Source organism: Pholcus phalangioides, unplaced genomic scaffold (genome assembly GCF_987345545.1).
Source record: "Pholcus phalangioides strain wild (caught in Gottingen) unplaced genomic scaffold, Ppha-v1.0 ptg000013l_1, whole genome shotgun sequence".
Classification (NCBI taxonomy): Eukaryota; Metazoa; Arthropoda; class Arachnida; order Araneae; family Pholcidae; genus Pholcus; species Pholcus phalangioides.
In genome coordinates, this window is record NW_028301606.1 from 8,364,616 (window position 1) to 8,386,633 (window position 22,018).

Here is a 22,018-nt window from a genome sequence, read left to right on the forward strand (position 1 = left end):
TGTATTACTAGTTGCCATAAACTCACCCTTCCCCCCTCCCTCATTTTTTTTATTTTCCTTAAAAATTGCCTGAAACATTTAAACAGGGAAAAAATATATATTTGTAATTCTTGTATTCCTCTTTGTCGAGAAGGTTGTTGAAGCCTTCCTTAGAGGGGAGAAAGCGGCAGCGTAACGATTATAATAATAATAAATAAATCGCGTCCAAATGCGGGTTGCCACTTTCAGATGCAACTGCCATTGCCAACACCAGCAGGAATGTTGTTGTTGTGGCTCAAGGAGGACCTTGAACGCCGTCGAGGGTTGCCATAAATCTGATCCTCGTAGCGATGAGCATCGTCATGGCGCGGTATCGGACAAGGGAACCGCTATATTAATTTTTAAATGAACTTATTGTCCCCTTTCTCTAATTAATAATGCATTGCTCAAGAATGTGTTTTTTTGTTTTTGGAATATCGGTGTCGGGGTTGAGAAGGTATTGCATCTTTTGTTATCGTTTTATATCTTTGTATATACGTATTTTTGCACTTGCTGGTAGCAGATCTAATATGTACCTGCTGATGATGCAGATCAATTACGTTTTTGTATGAATGTCTTTTATGATTTTTCTGTACTAATTTTTCCTGATACGACTGTTGGTATAAAGAGCAATTTTTTTCGTTTGATTTGATTTTCATCGTGCGTAAAAGTCACTCGTATTCATAATGAGTCACTTTACAGTGATTTTTTTGTATAGCTTTTCATTGTTTCTATCCGGGCGTGAAAAGTTTTCTTTCATCATTGATTTATGCTGATATTTTTATGAATTTAACGTGGCATAAAAATCGGTGTTTTTTTTTATTTCACTTTGAACATTGTCCCTTTGATCTTAAGATATCGCATCTTGTTATTCCTCTCCGCGCGGCCACCTCCGTTTCTTGCCTATATTCTCTAAAATACACAATTTAATTAAATAATTTGAATTTGCCATCCTCTCATTCATGTTTTACGCATTTTTTATTAAAATTATATATTTTTTAAAAATCTGTGCTGCTCTGGATGTTTGATTGACTTAAGCCTAACACGCACATTACTTTCACTGGATCTGTGATCTTGCGTATCCGTAGATGTTATTTTTCATCAGATCCATGAGGTCAGTAATGCTCGTGCACACTACACTGGGTTAAGGACAAAAAATTAATAAGTTCTACTTACAGCCCTGGCAAATATTTGTCATTTTCTGATGTGAATAAAAATTTAAATCCCCGGGATTATTTTTTGTTAATACCAACATTGCACTGGTCGATAGGTTCTGGAATAAATTTTCGGTGTTTGCAGTCAAATTATCAGGAAACCAGCTTTGCGTTAAATGTAGATTTATTTGAATTTTTAAAATGGTAAAATATTTTATTAAATTGTTTTACTCCTTTTGATCATGATGTTTTAATTTTAAATAAAGTGAACATTTAATCGATTATTCAGTGATAACATTCTACAGAGGCTTATTTTCATTAATAGAATATTGCAAAAATAATAATTGCTAGAAGTATTTTAAAACTAAATATCATTAGCAATGCATGTGTTTTTTATTGTTTATTTTTAGTAAATTTTTTTCTTCTCCCCTTTGTATTTGTTGTCTCCTGGCAGCTAGATGGTTAGCAAACACTTTCAAGCCCAGGCTAGAAATGGAACCGTTTGAGAATTGATCAGGAATCAATGTTTTAACTATGTAGGCTCTGGTGTAATTATAGCCTTCATGTGCATGAAATTGGCAATAGTAAAAATACAACTCCTATTCAGAAAATTAGAATATAGTGAAAAATGTGAAATTTGAATTTGTATTATTTCAATGAAAACATCAATTTTATAAATTTCAAACAAGTGCAACAGATTCTACATAGTTGATAGATGTATATATCATAAAAGAGAAATTATACATTAAAAAATAAAAACAATATTTTTTTCAAAAAATCACAAAATTATAATATTTTTGAGCTTGATTCAAAAAATTATATTGGCTTTTGGGCAATTGCCTGTTGAGTTAAGCCGCCTTCGCACAGCTTCACCATAAGAAGTTTGGTAGAAATCGAAAAACGCTTTTCTCTCTTTCTGCCCATTGTCAACTTTTAACTAAATCCTGCTTGTTAGTAAGTATTTGGCATATCAGTAGCGTATGCGCAATCAAAACTTTTTATGTTAATTTTTCCCTCAGTGACAACCAATAAGAAATGTTCTAAAATTTTGAAAGTTTTTTTGCCTCTCCAGAGGGTTCCAAGTTTGTGAAGGCTACAACATTTTTTTAAATATTCTATATTGATTTTGACTGAAGGTGTGAATAATATATATTTCCATGTTTTATGAACATGGTCATTTTTTTTTATTATTCACACTTTATTTTTAAGATATCATTTATTTTAAAACATCGAACATCCATTTTTCATTACCTTCTAATTTTTCAAAAGGGAGTTGTAACTGATCAGATACAATGTTTCTTTTCTAATTTCTACAAAATTGTTCCTTCTTGGTTATTTTTTTTATTGTATTGAACACAGCACATAAAATATGTATTCAAAACTAATGAGAAAAATGGAAATGTGGTGTAACAATGACAGTCTGTGACCCCCAAGTCCAAGTTTTCGATTGCAGATTTTCAAACCGAGGTGAATTTTTAAACACGTATTAATTTCATGATTTGTCAAAGCCAATAATTTATTAGAATGGTACATTATATTGTACATTGTGTATGCGAGTTATTTTATGTGTGGATGGGGGGGGGGATAGCTGACAAAAATGATTTAATTGAATGTTCTTTGCTTCCTACAGAATTTTATAAATTTCTAAGAAAATTTTTGTTAGAAGAAACTTTGATGCTTTCATTGATTTGTTGTTTAGTAATGTCTAAGAAATTTAACACTTTGTCATTAAGTAAATTTTTGAAGTGAAAAAACATGAAAACATCCCTCACACCATTCATCTCAAATGGAATGTTTATTATTAAATTTAGTGAAGTGTTTTTAAAGTTACAAGAATTCTTTATTTTATTTTGAACATAACCTTATGTTTGGATAAAGTCATTTTCTCTCTCTCAAATATCAGTTTTGCATGTGAAATTTATTTGAATAATTTTATTTCTGTAGATAAAGTTCATGAAAAGCATGAGAAAAGGCATAGTCCCTTCTCTAGTGTAGAAAGGAAAAGTGGTGACTCAAGTTACGAACTTTGTAAAAGAAACGGTTACGGTGAAACTCCTTTGCACAGAGCTGCCATCAAAGGGAATTTCGAGGAAGTGTGCAGACTCTTAAAGCAAGGTGTTGATGTAAATTTGACAGATTTTGCTGGTGAGTTTTTTTCTTTCATTTTAAATTGTGATGATTTTCTGTTTATAAATAATAAAATTTAACAATGTTTACTACCTTCAAGGGATATCAATTAATTAGTCAACTAAACCTGAGATTTGTAGACATAACACTCTTATGCTCTGGTGTTAAAAATACATAGATGACTGGTTTTGTTATATCTCACAATTTGGTTCATATTTGAATTTAGTTTCATTTTGTTATTTAAATTTCTAACAATTCGTTCCAAGTACCTTGATTTTTTTTTAAATAAAATCAGTTTTCATGGTATCTCTTGTTTTTATTTATAAAATTGTTTTCCAATTGTAGGGTGGACAGCTCTTCATGAAGCAAGTATCCATGGTTGGTGTAACATTGCCGAGCTTCTTATTCAGTATGGTGCCAATGTAAATGCTGTAGGCAATGATAATGACACTCCCTTGCACGATGCTTCTGTCAATGGTCACCATGAAGTAATTATTTTTACTACTGTATTTTTATTTTTAAGAATTTTCTAAGTCTATAAATTTTATGGTCAAAAATATCAACTCAATATTTTCAAATTGATAATTTTTTTTTTTCATTTGGAATATGATTGTTTTTCAGAGTTTATCAATATGCTATTGAAATGATCTAAATTTTGTATTGATAATTTTAAGCTAAAAAATTTTTCATCTAAATGAGCAGTGTTATACAGTAAATACAAAGATGGTCTTGTATTTGTTTGCCTTTAACAACAAATTCACTCATCAAGTATGTAATGTGTATATTTCCTTATTATATGGTCTTTTAAATTATGTTCCTAGAATGGTAACTGCCTCAGAAAAGTAGATGTATAGGCTGTTAACATCGTTTTTATTTTAGTTAGTATTCTAGGGTTAATAAGTTGTCAGCACCATAAAGTATATAAACATATTTAGCGGGGAAAACTTCGGGAAATATTCCAGAAAAACAACAATGTGTAGGCTGGATATTGTAGGGAGGGAGGGGGGGGGTTGGAATCTGGAATTGACACTTGATCATGTCAAACATCTTAAGGAGCGGTGTATTAACCACCTCGGTCCTAAAGAAAATTTTGAATTCATGTTTTTTACATTTATTTTTAACTTTTTTATTTAAAATTGGTCTGTTGACAGATAGGTGTGAATGATTTACTACTAAATGTTTACAACATCTATTGCTAATTTTAAAGTCTCTAAGAATATCATTTGGCTTGGTTCATTTTTTTTTTTTTTTTCAGTGCTTTCTAGTGTATCCTACAGTTGTGACGCCAAGACGAGGAGGTTAAATAGAATTCATAACATGGTCATGTAGGATTAAGAAATATTTATTATAACTATATATAGAGCCCGGATTATATGCACTAAAAAGTGGCAAAATATGCTCTAAAAATATGCAAATATGCACTTATAAATGTAAAAATAAACACTTAAAATACAAAATGTGCACTTGAAATACCAAAATATGCACTGAAAATCCTGAAATATGCACCAAAAGTGAGAAAATATGCATTAAACAAATCATGCAAAAAAAGCAAATGCATTTTTAAAATGCATCTTTTCTTTTTCTTATTGCATACATATTAATTCAAAAAAAAAATACTAATATATATACACCGCATATGCAAATAACTTCTACATATTTTTTAATTTTCAGTTTGTTGTAGCTGCGCAATAACGAAAGTAGCATTAACAAAAATATTTCGACACTATTTCTAAATAAAAATTAAGACTTAGACATATCTCTAGGAATAGCCTTACAATAAAACGGTTGATATTCGTAAAATACTTTATAAATATGTATTAATTCACTAAATTTCACCTGCGGGGAAAAAACCAATATTATGAAAATATTATGAATAATATTTATTTGAAAAATTATAAAAATTGAGTGAGCTTAAATAAACCTTCAAAAATATGCACTTATACAGAAAATCCGTTGATTTTATGCATTTATATGCATTAATGTTAAAAAAGGCCAAAATATGCACTTGCATATAATCTGGGTTCTAATTATAACTAATATATAATGAGAATTCAAGCGTGTTTAATGAAACTACTCCACTTATACCTTTTATCCTTTACTATTAGTTTTTTGTGAGACACCATTACCTACTGAAGCTAAAAATTGATTACAATCATCAAAAATTACAATCATCATAAGTGGGCAAAATGCATATAGTGAAACTATACTTGTGCTTTGTTATAACCATTCTTTTGCTCAATATCTTACTAAGAAAAATATAATTTTTCTCATCTTTATAACTTTTCCATGTAGATTGTAAGTTTGCTGTTGAAGTATGGAGCTGATGTAAAGAAGAAAAACGCAAAGTGGAAAACTGCTCTAGATGTTGCTAAATCTGAAAAGGTTGCTTTGATTTTGACACAAGCTGCATCTTATGACCAATCTGAAGGTCAGTTTAATCCATTGTTTATTATGGACCTTATGTCTTGTTAGTAGCTTTATATATACCTTGTGTCTTTATGTGCAATTTTAACATTTAAAAAAATTCATTTCTATTTACCAACTTTTTCCACTTTTATCCAAGATATAAAATTTTTTTCGTAAAATAATTAATCCAAAGTTATTTATCGACAACAAACTAGAGTGTTATTAGGTTTAATGTTTTAGCTTTAACAAAAGCAATTATTAAATTTTAGTTTTATTAATTTTTAATTTTTTTTCCTGAGATTTAAGAAATGTATTCCTATGAAATAAAACCTTTCTTTAACTGGCTCTTAGTTGATTGATCTTTCTTTAGATTGGCCTTCAAAACAAAAAAAAGTTCCATATTTAATAGCTGTAAGTCATTTTATGTTAATACAGTACGGGTGCAAATAATTTACAATTGGATGTACCAGCTAATAAGAACCTATGGGGGGGGGGGGCACTACCTACTATACAGAGAGTCCATTGAACATGATCTCCCTTAAATTTTAAAATTTAACTTATCAGCCCAATTTTTAAAATATTTTGTGTATTGTAATTTTTTCCTCTATAATGCTGTATTTTTCTATTAAATCATTATCTAAAGATTCTCCATTCCGGGGCTGGACACATCTCCAAATTATTTCTCATTGTTGAAAAGAACGCGCAAAATAGCTTCATATAATAGTTAATCACATAATCCTTTTCCTAAAATAATAAATACACAAACTTTTATTATAAATCAACTGTGAATCTTCCTTATCACTATTGTGACTGTTCATATGATGAAAATCAGTACAGTCTCCCAATCTTATTTATTTGCCCTATCTTCCCTTGTCAGAATTTTTTCCCGATCCCCCATTAAGACATCCTATTAGATTCAGGATCAAACAAATTTTTTAATTTTTGGGCTATTGATGCCAATCATCTTAAAAATAATGTGGCTATCATAAAAATATGAGCTTCACTCATAGAATCATGGCTGATTTACATTCTAGGACCAGCAGGTGCGAGTGACGTAGCAGGACCAGGCTGCAAAATAGTAAGGGCCATAAAAATAAAAATTTCATATGCAGTGACTACACGTTCCATTGCAACTGCCTGACAAAATCCAAGCTGGAAATAATATAACTATATAGTTGCTCCTCAATACAGTACAAGTATTCAGTCATTATGCTTCACTCCAGGGTTTAAGCTACGGTTGCATTTTTTGTAAAATGCAAACAATTTTTTTGCCAGAGAGTGCAATAGGCCTATAATGCCACAATTATTCAATCATTGCATTTCATTCATAGTTTAAAAAAATGATGAATGGCAGCAAGCATTATATGTAAAACTGTATATGCAATATATGTAACAAGCATTACACATTAACAAACTTCACGTTGGGACGCACATTCCAACTTGTACTGATTCATTAGAAATTCCACATATAAATGTGGATGAAGTGTATGTGTTGTTTAGTAGTAGTAGCATGTCCAGGAAGCCCTTACTCAAACCTTTTTCTTTTTAACAGTTATAGAAACATACTTCAATTAGAAAAGTATCCAAATAACACTTATTGTACATGTCCTTTATTATACTAGTGGGAGGCCCTCCCGGTAAACTTTCTGGACACACTGTATAAATGCCATAAAAAGCCATATTTACATTATTGTGCATCCATACAGTTATGGCGAGTCACAAAATGATTGATCCCGAGCTTGTGATAATTTCAGTAAGGAAAAAATTAGTCTTTTAAGGTCTTTAATTTAAAATGTCATAAGGAAGGGATGCTATGTCAAACATGTAATTGAAAAAATGCATGCTTAGTAACAAGGTACTTTGTTTTAAATCACAATTTTAATTTTTTTCCTTTACATAATTTCAATGATACTGAAATAAAAGTAACCTGCTATGGTATACATGTGTTATTGACATGTGGTAAAGTTCTTGATTAAAAGAAGTATAAATAATCTTTGGGGTAAATATAGACTTAATCCCTAAATACAATGCAGAAAGAAAGCTGCTCTATTTCAAGGTTTTGTACATGAAAAAATTGCAGAAAAATATAGGGAGTTGAACTCAGCACTTACAGGGGTGGGAACTCTGCGCCAAAACTAATATCTTGCGCCATCCTGCTCCAATAGCGTATTTTCGCATTTTTCTGCACCAAATAGCGAATTTCGCTTCAGTATGCCCGGAATTTCGGAAAGGACGCCGAAAGTATTTTTGTTCCTGCTAGCCACGAAACGTTTCTTTACGAAAAGAGCATGTTTTATTCCACTATACTTAAACTATCGGCCCTTGATCGGGCTTTCCATTGCGAAACCCCGATATTGTCCGTGATCGTTGAACTGAAGATGGTTTGCAGTGCCTTTCAGCTTTAAAGTGCAAATTCGAGTGTTTCTGTTTAAAAAAAAGTCGTCACTGGAAGCAGCAGAAATTACTGTAGTCGATTGTCATTGTGTTAAATCCCGATGTTTCGTGAAAAAAATTGTCATTCCGGGAGTAAAAAGCGCATGTCCGCCGAATTACGAATGTTAGTTTAGAAACTTTGCCAAATAACGAGTGTTAAATCGCCAATGTTGCCGAATAACGAGCGCTAAATCGACAATGTTGCAGAATAACGAGGGTTAAATCGCCAATGGTGCAGAATAACAAGTGTTAAATCGCCAATCTTGCCAAATAACGAGTGTCAGATCGCCAATCTCGCCAGATAATGAGTGCTGAATCGCCAAACATCAAGTTGATACTTCCGAAATTTTCTCCCATTTTGCAACAATTTCTTTCCAAGTTTAAAAAAATTAAAAACTTATAAAAAATTTTTTAGCTCATTTGAAGTGCTGCTGTTCAAGGCAGCAAATAGTGCCCTCAGTAAGCAAAAATCATCTTAAATAGACGGGTGCAAAAAATTTTATGACAGCCGCTCTTTCAAATAGGGTGCCAAAAGCCTAAAACACCAAAAACAAAAATCAAGCTGATGAAGAGATGTTTCATAGCAAAAGACAGTGCAGTTTTATTTCGAAAAGGGTTGAGGGTTAACGAAAATATTCTTGTTAATTTCACTGCTCCAATTTATAAATATCTGCTCCGAATCCCACATTTTGCTGCTCCAAAATTGCTCCAAATCCAGAATTTGCTGCTCCAAAATTGCTCCGAATCCTGAATTTTGCTGTTCCAAAGCTGTTCCGAAATGGACTTAGTCACTTCCCACCCCTGCACTTAGCTAAAGCGCACTGAGTATTTTCAATGCATTAGAATGTGTGGCACCAGGATTCCCCTAATTAAAAAACAGGAATTATTTTTTGTATAAAGCTTTGAATTCTATGACTTCAATTGCTGATTCAAAATAATAGATGTACCAGCATAAATATTGTTGGGCTTTCAACTTTACATTTTGTATTAAAATTTCAAGTTTGCTCATTTTTTTTAACAAAACTAATTAAATCTGAAAGAATGTAATTGTGTAAACTATTAAGCAACATCATGCAAGTTGGAAACACATCCACCAATATGCAAGAGACAATCTGGTCAAAAGAATGTTTTTATTTAGTCGATGCTGAATGGCCCTTTGGTGAAGTGGTGAGTTTCTCAAATCAAGTGAATTGAGAAACCTGCATCATGTGTGATACTGAGTAGGCACCACACATTCACTTTAATAGGACCCCCCCCCCCCCATGAATAAAAGCACTTTTTCCTACAAGAAAAATTTTAATCCATAAAGTGGACTGAACCTTTCATGTTACGTAAACAGATTTTTAGTGTTCATCTTTTTTGCATGTAGTTTGTTTGTAGTTTATTCATTAATGCTGAATTAAATTTGAGCGATTGGGAGAAAAAGGCAGGTAGTATAAAAATATGCATTCTTAATGATTAACAAGATTTGTTTTAATTAATAAGCAGTCAATTAAAATAAAAAAAATGATTCAAATTAAAATCTGATTTTTTTTAAAAAAAAGATTTTTTCATACTCTGTTCAGTAAGAATATTTACTTGCCTCAGATGTAATTTTTGTTTCAGGAATAATATTAGCATTTTACGTTTACAATCACTAGTTAAAATTCTTTTTTCCACTATCTTTTAAAAGATACAAATCTATCAAAAGAACCACCTGAAGATCCGTGGCAGAGCGGGATATCACCCTGCCAATCTACAAAAGATTTATGCAAGCTTACCATGAGAAAAAATTCACCACAGAATCAGACACATAAAGGTAAAGAAAAGATGATTGCATAGTTGGATAAATGTGCTTTTTTTTTAGATTTAAAACTATATAATTTATTAATCTTTTAATTAATTGCAGGTGTAGATAAACCCACCTCTCCCAGATTGACGTTACGTTTCCAGTCCATTAAGCCGAGGGATGACAAGTGCTCAAATACTGTTAAAGTTGTTGACATTAATGCTAACGAGCCAAAATACCAGTCGTATTGTGTCACTATGGAGGCCAAAGGAGATGTTTATGAATTTCAGAAAGATGATGGCAGTGCATCCACTTCCAATTCTGTAAACGTTCAGCAGAATGATGAGAGTGTTCCAAAACTAAATCCTGCTGTCAGCAAAGAAGGGGATTCGCCCATGAAGGACCCAAAAAATGGTACAGATTCTGTCGAACATGTTGATCGTAATTCTCCTGTTGAGAAAATGGACACTTCTGAAACTCCAAATGCAAAGGTGAATGGTGGACGCTCTAACAGTGATTCTGTTATTAAGGATCGTGATCAAGGAAGTGATACGGAAAAAGAAGACAGTCGTCGAAAAAGACGTAAGAGTAGCGATAGCAATCAGAGTAGGCATTCAACACAAAGTCATTCCTCTTCAGGCCGGGGACACAAGTCACCTGTAAGTAAATCCCAGCATCAGGATAACCATGGGGAGCAGAGAAGTAGTCCAAAAGGCAAAAAAAGAGTAAGTTTGTCTAGTTCTGATACAGAAAGCAATCAGAGTGATGCTGAAATGCCAGACATAGTTATTGCTGACTCATTGTCTGCTAACCATAACGGGTCCTTTGCAGCTGGTCTGCATTCACCAAAAGTCCCCCCTCTAAAAATTGTTATTCCTCCTGGTTCGAACTCACTTGAAGGCGAGAATCGAGAAAGGAATAAAATTTCATCATGTTCAAAGACAGCTTTGCCCTATGTTGTTAATGCAACCTCAGAGGCAGGAGATCCGTGTGAAAATTCTTCTCAAGCAAATGGGGATGGATCGAAAGATACTCCAACAAAAAATGCAGAGAAGTCCAGAGATGATAATAATCCTCCAGAGGAACGTTTTCAGAGAGTCACAAGAAGCAGTCAGAGAATGCAGGCAGCAATGTCCAGTGTCACTGTGTCACAGAGTTCTGATACACCTCAAACAAGTACCTCACCAACTAACTCTTCTGCTGGTGGTGGACAAAAAGCTGAGCATTCCGGAGAAAGTTCAACAGAAGAACAGACAACTCCACATACAGATGTCCATCCCAGAAAGCGGAAACTTCGCACTCGCGACAGCAGTGCAGATTGCAATTCTGGAAGCATTCCACCTCCACAGCCATCGTCGTCATCATCATCATCAGGGAACGAAGATTTTCAGCAGATGCAATCTCAGCAGCATCAAGTTATGCATCAACAACAACCTCTTCTTCCCCTTCAGCAGCAGCAATTGCTGAACTCATATCAAATGTATTTGGACATTCGGAAACAGGTAATATATATTATACACATATTGCTGCTACAATTTTGTAATAGCTCACCCAATCATAAGATTTCCTTGTGGAAATGGGTAACACATTTCTTTATAAATGGTTAATAAAAAAACTGATACATGATGGTTAGTCAATACCAGAAATTTTGCTTTTAGTTATGTTTAATTTCATGCATATAATCTACAAATATTCTACAGTGAAATTCCTATATAACTATACTCAAGGGTCTGGAAAAAAGTATCATTATAGAGAGAACATTGCAGCGCTATGGGAAGTGTTCTGAGACCAGTGAGTAATATTTATGTAGGAATTTCACTGTGTGTAATTTTAATCTTGTGAATAGGTTATTGTGTGTGTAGCCAATAGGTTTCCTATTTCTATTGAATTTCTATACTGAATATTTTAGGTTGACAAGAGAAGAAAATCCATGTTTGTCGTTCATCCCAAACCTCCCCAGGGCTTCAAAGATTATCTCTTGAATCGTTGTTCATATGTGCTTGAAGGCAATGCTGCAAGTCGTCTCTCTGTGCCAATGGTAATTATCACCTATTCACCTTTGAATTTAATTCCAAAACGATATTTGATACTTCGTTTGAATTTAATCTATCAACGATATTTGATGTGCAAAGAAAAAAATTTTTCTGATTACTCATATTCTCTAAAAGTTTCTTTTCATTTTTAGTATTGTTATTTCTCTCTGAACAATAGGTAGTGATTAACCCTTCAGTAAGGGCTGCATCTTCTGATATCTCATCAGCATCTAAGTGGTTTTGAATTCAAATGTGTAAATATTGTAATGTCAATACAATATTATAAAATATTTTTTTCCACACTTTTAATTCATTTTGATTCATCAATGCTTTTGTACAGTCTTTTACTGTCCCACTGGAAGGTTAAATGCACTTGGTACTTTGTTTTTTATGTTTTTGAAAGCTATTCAGTAGAACACTCATTAGTACTGATAATACTAGTGAAAGTAGGTCTCTCTCAAAAAAGCCCCCCCCCCCCCCCAATCATTCACTTGCATTCCTGTGAATCAAATTTGTTTCTAAAAACATGTTCAATCCAAAGATTCATTGAAGAAAAGGTTAATTTACCAACTTATAACTAGTTTGTTTTACACTTCCATTGTTTACTAGTAGAGAAAGCTTGCAAAGAAACCCATTAACATTGAGAATTTAACATGCGTAATAAATCTAAAATATAGGGCACAGTTTTCCTATGTCGATAAGATTCTCACCTAAAGTACCAAAGGATGTTTAGAGGTGCCATGAGTTACCTAATTTGTCCTTGTCAGAAACTTTTCTGACAGAGGGGTACAACAAAAACAGCAACATCACTGGGGAAAAAAATTGCTACCGCATGGAGTTCCACTCCGAGGGGTTAGTGCATCCAGCTCTGTGAGTGTATAAAAAAAGGCTGCCATTCAGAATCTGCAATAAATTGTAGGTCCTGATGTAATTAGCCCTCATGTGCAGAAAATAACCACGATGCAACCAAAATGATTAAAACAAATATTAACTTGGGCACATTTATGTACTTACTAATAAATCAATCTATAAATTCTCTTCTGTGATTTTTTTCATTTCGTTATAAAAACCTTAGCTCTCTCAATAATATCTTTGAATTTAAAGAAAATTATTCTGATGTTTATCTTATTCCCCTATGCATTTAAATCCTTGTGAAACGATTTCCTGGTAGGATGATTTTCTTTTCCCTCTCTGAATGGTCTGTAACTCTGATCTACCACTATTTAACTGCCGTATATTTTAACACCTGAATATGGGAGCTATGTCAGACTTGTGGTGGTGTAAGTAGTGTTTGTAGGCCCAGCAATTGGTATGTTTTATGTTCAATAGGTGGTGTCATCTATTCTCGGAATCGCTGATGTGTGGATGCAAAATTTCATGTATACATATTTGTGTTATACATGTCATGCCATAGTACAGGCATGGTTGGAACAACCATGCCTGTACTATGGCATGACATGCTGAAATAAAGACGTAGTCTCGCTCTCTGTAGTTTCCCACCAGAGAAAATGAGAAGTCCTTCTGAAAATTAGTGTAGGGGGTTACATATAATATGTATTCTAACATTCCACGTGATAATACATAGAAATGCTGGTGGGCATCATCTCTTGCAAATGTTTCAAAAAAAATTATTAAATACTCAGCTGTTGCTTTTCCAAATATGCACACCACAACAACCTTTCGTGGTCAAATGAGCTTTGAATGTTTAGTCTTCTGCATTAAGCTCTCCGCAAGTAGATACTGGATGAGAGGATAAATTGCTTAAGTGAATATTTTTTTCTTGGTAGTCCTCTTTCAATTTCTTTAATATGAAAAAATGGTATGAGTGAATACTCACTGTCTCTCAGTATAGTCTCAGTTCAAAAAAAGTTTAAAGGAGCTATTTTGCATGGGTAGTTAATTTTTTTTTAATGTAAAAAAAATTCTAAATTAAAAGATACAATGAATGATCTAAATCTATATATATAAAATTGATTTTCTCTCTCTGTGTGTGTGTTTTCTCTATACAAATCTACAATTTTAGATCGATCGTCGCCAAATTTTGCATATATACCAAATGGGACCCGACTTGAACGATAGGCTACTTTAAAATTTTGTCAGAGCAGGGCAAATGCCCCAAATGGGCAAAAAACAGTGGGGCAACAATGGTTTTTGGGCCTCAACAATCACTTTCCGAACGTTTATTTTGGTTACCGTGGTTCCCTAGCAATGCATTTAAGACGTGTATATGCCTTTACAATGGTTTGTCATTTCTTCAATGTTGTACGTATATGTATAATAGTTTGACTTTTTAATGGTTTGCCACTTTATTCAATCCTCCCAGTAATGAGAGCTTTTTGAATAGACACCATCATCAGCATCACTTTGAGGGTAAGGCAAAGGATGATCCCCCTTCCCATAGAAATCAGTGTTAAAATTGCCGATTTTAATGTAGAAATGTGGAAATTTGGTGGGGGTTTTTTCTGTCACATCAATAATTTTAAAAATTGTATTAAATACTCAATTTTTGAAATATTGAGTTCGCTTAGAGATATACGAAGCCCAGGAAATATGAAGTAATTAGCCGGACCTACACTACGCCTTTAATAGGGCGTGTGGTCTCCTCGAACGGCTAAGACTGCTGCACACCTGTTTGCCATGGATGCGATGAGGTTATCGATCAGACTTTGGGGAATACTGTTCCACTCCTCAAGAAGTGCAATCTGCAAGTCTCGGACAGTAACAGGCGGCCTTGGTCGTGCAGCAATGTCCCAAACATTTTCGATTGGATTCAGGTCAGGAGAGCACGCTGGCCATTCCATACGCTGTATTGTTTCAGCTTCAAGCATGTTCTCCACCAGACGAGCTCTATGCGGTCGGGCATTATCATCCTGGAAAACAAAGGAATCTCCAATGGCTCCAGCGTAAGGGATGACATGAGGTCGCAGTATCTCGTCTGCATACCTTCGGGCCGTCAAAGTGCCATTCCGAATGATATGCAGGTCTGTACGTCAGCCTATGCTGATTCCACCCCATACCTTCCAACCAGCTCGTCTGTATTGTGACCTTTCACGAACGAATGTGGGGTTATTTCGAGTGCCCCTGTCCCTCCATACCAGAATACGTCGGGTGTCACACTCCAGATTGAATCGGGACTCGTCTGTAAACAGCATTTGGCTCCAATCATGTTGCTCCCAATCTCGATGTTCAGCAGCCCATCTTCTTCGGGCCGCACAGTGGCGTGGGGGTCAATGGAATGCAGACCATTGGCCTACATGCATAGAGCCCTCCCTCATGAAGCCGATTACGTACTGTTTGGCTGGACACCCTTCGTCCTGTTGCCAAGAGCAACCGTCTTTGCAGCTGCGTAGCATTCTCTGTTCTGTATCGATGGGCTGTTAACCGTATATACCGGTCATCAGTTGCTGTAGGGACGTCGACCTTGCCCTGGTCGACGTCTGACATTTCCTGTTTCTTGGAATCGATTCCACAGTCTTGCAACAACACTTCTGGCGTCTCCAACAGCGTCTGCGACACTACGTTGTGTTTGCCCGGATTCCAGTCTGCCTATAACATGCCATGCCATGGATTCCGGTAAATCACGTTGTCGAGACATCCTCAAGTCACCTTGTCTCAAAAAAAAATACTGCGCAATCGAATTTCACAGTTACGGCAGTAAAACAGACGTTTCTGCAACATTCTGATTTCTGCCCTTATCTCCTTTTTCTGGTTTTTGACGTCATGAACTTTGATTTGCATATGAAGATTTCTTCTTCCGTTTCCTGCTAGGCTTTAAATTATGGATGATTAATTTTATGTTACTTATTGGTATACATCTTTGCGTGATTTTGTTAAAACCATGTGCTCCCCTAATTGTTTTGAGCAGTATATATATATATATATATATATATATATACTTTTGAGCCAGATATCCATGCAATAACATTGATTTCAACTTTTTATTTATATCTTCTCAAGCATGAAAATTAATGTCTCCGTATTGTCTTTTAATATTCAACTGCATAAATTCACATATAGTTTAGGTTGCTTTAAAATTAATTATGGGCCTGTAAAAAGTTCATCGAAAAAATTCCACACCTTTAATTAAGCATTTTTTGAAGCAGAAACAGGCAGAGATAGATAATTTGAAGTTCAAAGGGGGGAATTGAAATACCTAGCACCCTTTGGAAAAAGAAATTAAAAAAAAAAAAAAAATTTCTACGTTTCTTTAAATCTAGATTTGTTTCTGTCATGAGTCACGTAGGAAGTCGCGATATTGGTGAACTTGGACATGGTTTGCATGTCCCTCAAAGAAAGAGAAGAGGGAGATATCAGGTGATCCAGAAAAGCCTCATTGAAGAAAACCCGGGCAGCGCCGGGTATTATAGCTAGTTATATATAAAATATAAACCAGTGCAAAACTTTTCCTTGTGTTATATTTTTTTTGTGCATTTTATTAAAAAACTATTTTGCTCACCAGATACCTCCTCCACAGTCATTGGAAGGGTCTATAAAAGAGCTTTTTATTCAACAAGAAAAGGAACGATATAGATTACGGTTGCAGCATCTTATTGAAAGGGTAATTCAATTTAGAACATCTCATTTTCAGTTTTTTTTTCTCCTTATATGAATGAATATATCCTCACATGTTTTTCTTAATTCTGTTAATTATGGTTTATGCTTATTAATATTACTTGTTTTTTTTTAACATCTTGACTATTAAAGTCAAGATGTTAATTACCATATTTTAACATGTATAAGGAACCCCTTTTTTGCAAAGGGCTTTTTATACATTTATTGTACAGTGTGAGGCATAATTGTAAGATGCCATGAATATTCACAAGAAAAAAACAAGTAATATTTTCACAATAATGAAGCTTGAGTATTAGTCATGTTTACAATTATGAGTGAAATTACAAGGATTTCAAAGAAACATTTTTTATATTTCAATATTTTCGTGAATTCTAAACTAGGAGAGAAATATGAGACATTGCAAAGATATTAGAAATATGATATTTTCATTTCCACTATTTTACAATAGTGTAGCACTGCATTACTTTATGAAATTTTTAAAAAAAAAATTTCATCACTGGATAACAAACCAATAAAAATATACCCTCTTTACAACTATCTTAGCAGTAGAAAATATGCCACAGGGTGCAGAGCTTCAAGAAAGTGAAATTTGGCGATTGCGTGGCACCAGTGTTTCTAAAACGTAAATATAGCAAATGTGGTGTTTTCAATGTGCCGTCACAAATATTTTAAACCATGCGATATGTGGCGACTCAATTCTCCCAAAACAATGTTTTGCATTGTTCTATAATGAGCACTCAGCTAACTGGAAATGTTATGCGCTAAACATTCCCATATAGTGTTTTCTATTCATTCCTTAAAGTTCTTTCCAAGATTGTTCTGCAGCATCATTGACAGTTCTGAGACGTACATTGTGGTTTTTGGCATGTTCTGCTTTGGGAGGGGCTCAATTATTTACAATGAGAGTGACTCTGATATTGAACTAGTTGATGTAGCTGATTGCTTTATATCAGATAAGTGGCATGGAATTTAATGGTTTCCATGATGAATAAAAAATCTTTTCTTTTAGGTCATAAAATAAAAAATATATTTTCTAAAAAATCAGGATTCCTTATACATATTAAAATACAGTAAATATGTGTTGTGTCTGGAATTGATCATAGGTTATTTTTAAACAAATTTATTTGTAATATAGAATTTAAAATTTTATAAGTTATCTTTAAAAAAATTTAATTTTTGTCTTTGCAACAAAGGTTTTTTCAGACATTTTATATTTAGATTTTTGCAAATTTTTATATATTTTTTGATTTTGTGGTTGAAAATTTATTCTGTGGAAATGTATTTACACATTGTTTCTTTCATTTTATATTCTTTCATTTTCATATCTAAATGAATTAAGTTTTGATTTAATTTGTACCTGATTAGGACCTGTTGTGCCTATCTTAGTAACTTTATTATTGTCCCAGATAGAGAGGATCAAGAAAAATTTTGAGACTTTTTAGTTTCATTGAGGTACACAAATATAACTAAGTTCTACCATAGTTTGAATATCAAACTTTCCTTTTAAATTATTTAAAAATTTTAGAAAATGAATTTTTTTAGAGCCCCATTGTGCACAGAGATTTTTATTAAAATTATTTTAATACATGATAGGAGAAACTGGTTCTCTCAGCAGAACAAGAAATTCTCAGAGTTCATGGCAGGGCAGCTAGAGCAATGGCAAATCAGACAATTCCATTATCGGCATGCAGTATTCTTAAGGATGAAGAAATATACAATGTTTTGAATGTTGATCAAGTAAGTCATATTTATCTGCGCTAAGTATTTACTCTTGAATTTCTAGTATAGTCGTTCAAAACAAAGTTATTTTGTGGAAAAAAATCGGAGCATCCTTAATCATACAGGCATCCTCCCTCTGGTGTAAGTTCATGGGTGTAATTAGGGCTGAAAAATACTTAAGTACCCATCACCGTATCCAATAAATAATATTGTTGAATGTGTATAGCTGTGAAGTTAATAAAATTAACTTTCGATAGTTTTTACCATTTCTAATTGTATTTCTTTTGTGACTTAGTATTATGGATCAACTTTTTTTTCTTATTTTTTAAATCTCACATGTGACCAGCTTCTATTTCTAATCCTTCCCTCTCAATGTGATTGCATAAAACTTTCACTTCAATCAACTATGATGATGATAAATATAAATGATAATCAAATAATGATCAATCGATGTGGGCATGAATCTCGCAGTCATCATTTGTTTTATTTTTATGATAGTGATAGATGTTCTCTGAACTCTTTCCAGACTAAATATTTTTGTAATATATTTTCAGTTATCTTGTAACAGGCTTCCAACTCAAACAAGGCTTTAGAAAATTGTTTGAATTATCCAATCTAAACTAATTTCAGATTGATAATAGGCCATGAAACAACTTTTTGCTTTTTGCTGCTTCTGTAGATCCTATTATTGGGGTCTGAAAGCATACCAGACGGCTTATTCATATTTTTTTCATTGTGATGTGTGTAAAAACAAAGAACAGAATCATGCATTTGTAATAATTATCTATGCATTTGTAAAAGACAATTTTTATGTTGCCTGCAAACATCAGAACTGGCAGTTCAAAACATTTCGATACCAAGTGTAGCTTGTTCTTTCTTTAATGTTTTCCTCTTGGAATGTTTCTTTTAATCTTGGTGGAAAGATAGTCGACAGGCTGGTCAGACTGCCTGTACAGGTGGCTTTCTTATATGTATGGGGTCAATTATTTATGTGGAAAACTACTTGCAAAAAGAGGTTGGCTGGTAAATTACAGTGAAGTATGTGAGTGAGATTCTTTTCATCATGTTTGTCTCAAGAAATTTGGGTTTTTTCTGACTTTTTTTATTGGTTCATCCAGTCCCGAGTATCATTTTGTTCTGGCATAAAATAAATACTTCTGGCAGGGCCATAACTAGGATTTTTGCTGCCCCTGCAACTTTAAAATTTGATAATTTTCTAAAGGTTTTCTTTGTTTCCACCTAAAACTGCTGCTCCTTAAATTTTGCCGCCTGGGGCACTTGCTTCTCCCCCTCTAGTTCCTGCCCTGAGTTGTACATTGTTACCTTTTGAATTTCTAAAAGACAAGTCTTGTCTTTCCTAAAAGTTACTTGTATTGAGGAAGTTGTGAATCAAACTTTTTCAAATGGTATGAGATCAGTTTGTTTTACACAGCCAAAATATTACTATTAATAAATACATATAAATCTCCATCATACATTACTGCACAGTGTATTTTAGCTTTGTCGAATAAAGATAGTTTTGCTTGCAAGATGAATATTTTACTCAGCATGCTCTGACAATGCCAGTCTCAGCCTGTTTAAAGTGTCCAAAATTTTTGAGTGGAATTGTGTTTTTCTGTTATGTTTAATACTTATTAGACAAATATTTGCCCGAAGTACGAGGTAAAATGTTTAATTGTTTTTCTTTGTAAATTTTAGGATGACAAAGATAAAAATGTGAGATCCAGGTATAATGGTCGATTGTTTTTATCATGGTTGCAAGATGTTGATGATAAATGGGAAAAAATCAAAGTAGGTTTTTTACCAAATGGGAGTTTTAAGTTTTTTATTTTTGAAAAATGTGTGTTAAGGTGCTTTGCTTTTATTTTAAAACTCTGGTCTTGTTTTGATGTTTGCAGAAAGCGATGTTGTTGCGCCATCACAATGAAGCTGAATCCCTCCATGCAGTCCAGAAATTAGATTGGGAATGGAAAATGAAGGAACTCGCCATGTGTGATATGAAGTCTACCCCAGTTATCGACGATATTTCTGTTCCAATGGTGCATGTCAGCGATGATTTTGACCTTCTGCCGGCATGAGCTATTGATGGAGGGATAAAATCATCCAATCTGATCATCTTTAACTGCTTAACTAATTTACCACATGCATTTAAATTCAAACAATATCAATAACTTACATTTAACTGCTTCTACGCAGTGAATCTGTAAAAAAAATGCCAAATATTAGTCATAAGTCTGTTTTCAGTCAACCGTTAGTTTAGTAGTGTGTGTCCAGGATCTACCGTAACCATTGCCTGATCATGTGAAATTCCCAGAGGCCAAATAACCTTTTCTTATGTATGTGGTAAATCTTAATTTCCTTTTGGTGTGTCAAAAGAAGAAAATTCATGAACACGTTATTCCTTTTGTTTTTTGTTTAAATTCCCATTTGATTGGGTAAAAAGTGATATGTTTGTGTTGTTAACATCCCCTTTTCCCCTTCGTTATAAGCGCAGTGTTTAGTCATATATGTGAATCAAGCAACTTCTGATTATTAGTTCTGTAGATACAAAATGATCTCGTATCATAAGAGCTGTGAATATACTGCTCAATATGTATGTGTGCATACAGCGGATTTTTTTTTTTCCTGGATGTGGAATGGAAATTTCATGGCACCCATTTTTGTCTTTGTTGATTTTTATTTTAAATAAAATGTTCATTGTTTATATTCTGTACTTTTTTTCTCTACAGAAATAATAGATGCTTCTTCAAGATAGAATGCTAATTTTATTGGTTTATCAAGTTTAAACTTGATGAACTAAACAATTTATTTTGACCATTTATTTGAAGATCAAAAAAATGAATTTGTTCCTAAATTAAAAAAAAATTTGTATTTACCCGTCATCTCTGGCTGTGACGTAATGCTGATTTTTGGTCTAATTGTTTCAATGTATTCATAAAATTCTAGTCGGGAAAATGTTTTATTAGCTATAAACTTTTAAAGAAGGGGAAAAAACGAATTGGCCAGATGACTGGTTAAGACGGGTGGATGGAGGGGGGTGGTGCCAGCAACTTTTTGTGAAAACTACAAACGCAAACACCACAACATGCTTTGCCCAACGAATGGCTGACTTGCCTAACAATGTATCTGAAAATAAATGGCCCATAAAAAATGAAGGATGTCAAATATAACCAAAATACAGCTACCCAATATATAAAAAACATATCACGAAAGGAGGAACTAAATATTAGATGTTGAATGTCATGAAAAAACATACATGATAGATTAAACTTTGTCCAAGTTATCGAAAGTAGCTGGATGATGAGGGATTTTCCACCAATGTTTTGATTATTTTCTGTCTGATTATTTCTAATTTTTCATTTAGACATACGCACGTGTTAAGGCAGAAACATACTATACCGACATGATGTGATTATCACATGTCAGTGCAGTGTTTCATCTTGTATACTCCAGAACTTTCATTAAATAGCATCAACCACGTCTCTGCTCATTCGCATAATTCTGCTGGCTTATTCTCGAAATAATCAAGTGACAAAATAACCTATACATTTTGTGGAAAGTCCACTCAGCTTTTTTCAGCAAGTAACTTCAATACAGCTCACACTAATTCCATATATCTTTGATATCTTTCATGATATTCTCTATTGTGATTTCCACAAAATTTGGTCTGCATAATTGCAACCAAATTTATAAAAATGAAATTGTGTTATCTTTTGCTCACATGCATGCTTGAAAATTTTCTTTAAATGCTCATCTCCTGAAACATCAAATGGTTCTATTTTAAATTT

At 33.5% G+C, this 22,018-nt stretch overlaps 1 protein-coding gene across 2 annotated transcripts in view; it reads left to right on the forward strand.

Annotated features, from left to right (window-relative positions):
* The window catches only part of LOC149078550 (uncharacterized), a 29,887-nt gene extending 8,953 nt beyond the window's left edge, over positions 1-20,934 (forward strand). Inside the window, exons 1-11 of one of the 2 annotated variants that reach the window (XM_089240667.1) lie at positions 218-475; positions 3,117-3,317; positions 3,645-3,787; positions 5,592-5,727; positions 9,811-9,936; positions 10,027-11,408; positions 11,816-11,944; positions 16,399-16,497; positions 18,105-18,248; positions 19,929-20,021; positions 20,129-20,934. In XM_089240667.1, the coding sequence (XP_089096793.1) occupies positions 9,900-9,936; positions 10,027-11,408; positions 11,816-11,944; positions 16,399-16,497; positions 18,105-18,248; positions 19,929-20,021; positions 20,129-20,308 (2,064 nt within the window). In that variant the 5' untranslated portion in view covers positions 218-475; positions 3,117-3,317; positions 3,645-3,787; positions 5,592-5,727; positions 9,811-9,899 and the 3' untranslated portion in view covers positions 20,309-20,934. Of the gene's footprint in view, positions 1-217; positions 476-3,116; positions 3,318-3,644; positions 3,788-5,591; positions 5,728-9,810; positions 9,937-10,026; positions 11,409-11,815; positions 11,945-16,398; positions 16,498-18,104; positions 18,249-19,928; positions 20,022-20,128 lie in introns of those variants that run through there. The other variant, XM_089240666.1, reaches the window with a different exon arrangement.
* The last annotated feature ends 1,084 nt before the right edge of the window (positions 20,935-22,018 follow it).